Raw genomic sequence first — 1,662 nt, 5'->3', positions numbered from 1 at the left:
ATATTATCGCCAAAGAGACGGGATCGCAATGGGATCAGTAATTGGCCCAAAGCTTGCCGATATTTGTATGGCATCAATAGATGAAAAAATCTTCCAGTACCAAGGTATTGTTTTTTATACTAGATATGTGGATGACATATTAGTTTTGTACGACTCAAATAACGTTACAGCTGAAAATATCAAGGATTATGCAAATAGTTTAAATAAGAACATTAAATTTACTTATGAAGAAGAAAAAAATTATGAAATTAATTATTTAGATGTAATAATCACAAGAAAAAATGAAACATTGCTGTTCCGAAAATACGAAAAAATATGTAATAATAATAAGGTGATTAATTACAAGTCATATTCTTCTATAGGAATAAAAAGAAATGTTTTTTTGATGGAATTAAAGAAAATATTTAATAGAACAACTTTAAAAAAATATATTGAAATTGAAACTAAGAATCTTTTTAAAAAATATTTATTGAATGACTATCCACAACAGCTTATACGTAAGTGGTACAATTCGTATTTAAATAATAGATATAATGTTAAAAATAATAAAATAGAAAACTTATATATTAAAATTCCATATATTTTCAAATTTTATGAAAAATATAAAACTTATATTAAAGAATTGTTCTCAGTCAATTTAGTAGGTGAACAAAAAAATAAATTAAATAACAGTATTTGTCTGATTAATAAAGCAAATGAAAAACAATCGAAGAATCCTTTAGAAGTTGCAGAAGTCGTATATGAATTGATGTGTACGTGCACAGAACGGAAAAGCTACGTTGGAGAAACAGGAAGAAAACTGGAAGTGAGGCTAAAGGAGCATGAGGCGGCAATTCGATTGAACAGAACTGAATCCCCGTGGCAACAACACTGCAGTATTAAAAATTGTCTTATTGATCGTAGTAATATTAAAATTTTGTATAAAGAAAAAAATTTTGTAAAAAGACGCATCATAGAACATTACTGTATTAAAGAACATGCAAATTGTATAAATTTAAATACAGGAGCATATGTCGATGCATGCTGGGATAGCTTGATGAACTATAATAGTACTGGCAACTTAACAGTGTAATATCCACTGAAGAGGCTAAAATAGCGAAATATATATGGATAACATAATAAAGTAAGAAATAGTGAAAATAATTCTCTGGTTTTCTCTGTTTTTTTAAACTCTATCGAAGTCGGAATTAAAGAGTGAACGTCACTTGTGGTTCTTAAGGGTTTTTTTAAACGAAAAAATTTTTAGAATTTATTAATTTTAATATTTGTCTACACCGATCCCATTGTTTTTATTATTTATTTAATAGATGTGTAGATTTATTGAAAAGAAACAAGGTTGAGCCATCAATAAGCCGAATGCACAGCGAAGGTTGAGGTACGTCGATTATGCTGCTGTTGTGCAGATCATCTAAGCACAAAGGAAACATAGCTGAGCTACATATAAATTGAAAGCCCAGCGAAGTTAGAGTAGGTGAATTTCACTGCTTTGGAGCACATTGAATGAATTAAAGCTCTTAGGTACTTAAAGCCCACTTCACAATGCGCTTTAAAAAACCATAAAGCACTTTGCACGTTGTATTTGCACTTTGAAGCACCATAAAACACATGTTGCGCATTGAACTTTGGAGAACCATACTACTCCAACGAGTACATTGTAGTACT

General features: G+C 29.7%; 1 protein-coding gene across 1 annotated transcript; it reads left to right on the top strand.

Moving 5' to 3' along the window:
• Positions 1-1,195, top strand: LOC111640904. The gene is made up of 2 exons (XM_023386999.1): positions 1-497; positions 693-1,195. The coding sequence occupies exons 1-2, from the start codon at positions 29-31 to the stop codon at positions 1,070-1,072; spliced, it is 849 nt and encodes a 282-aa protein (XP_023242767.1). The 5' UTR covers positions 1-28; the 3' UTR covers positions 1,073-1,195.
• The last annotated feature ends 467 nt before the right edge of the window (positions 1,196-1,662 follow it).

The sequence above is a fragment of the Centruroides sculpturatus genome, unplaced genomic scaffold, assembly GCF_000671375.1.
Source record: "Centruroides sculpturatus isolate CEXI.00-Female unplaced genomic scaffold, Cexi_2.0 scaffold1225, whole genome shotgun sequence".
NCBI classification, from domain to species: Eukaryota; Metazoa; Arthropoda; class Arachnida; order Scorpiones; family Buthidae; genus Centruroides; species Centruroides sculpturatus.
Note: the sequence above shows the minus strand (reverse complement) of the source record. Positions and strands in the feature narration are given on the sequence as shown.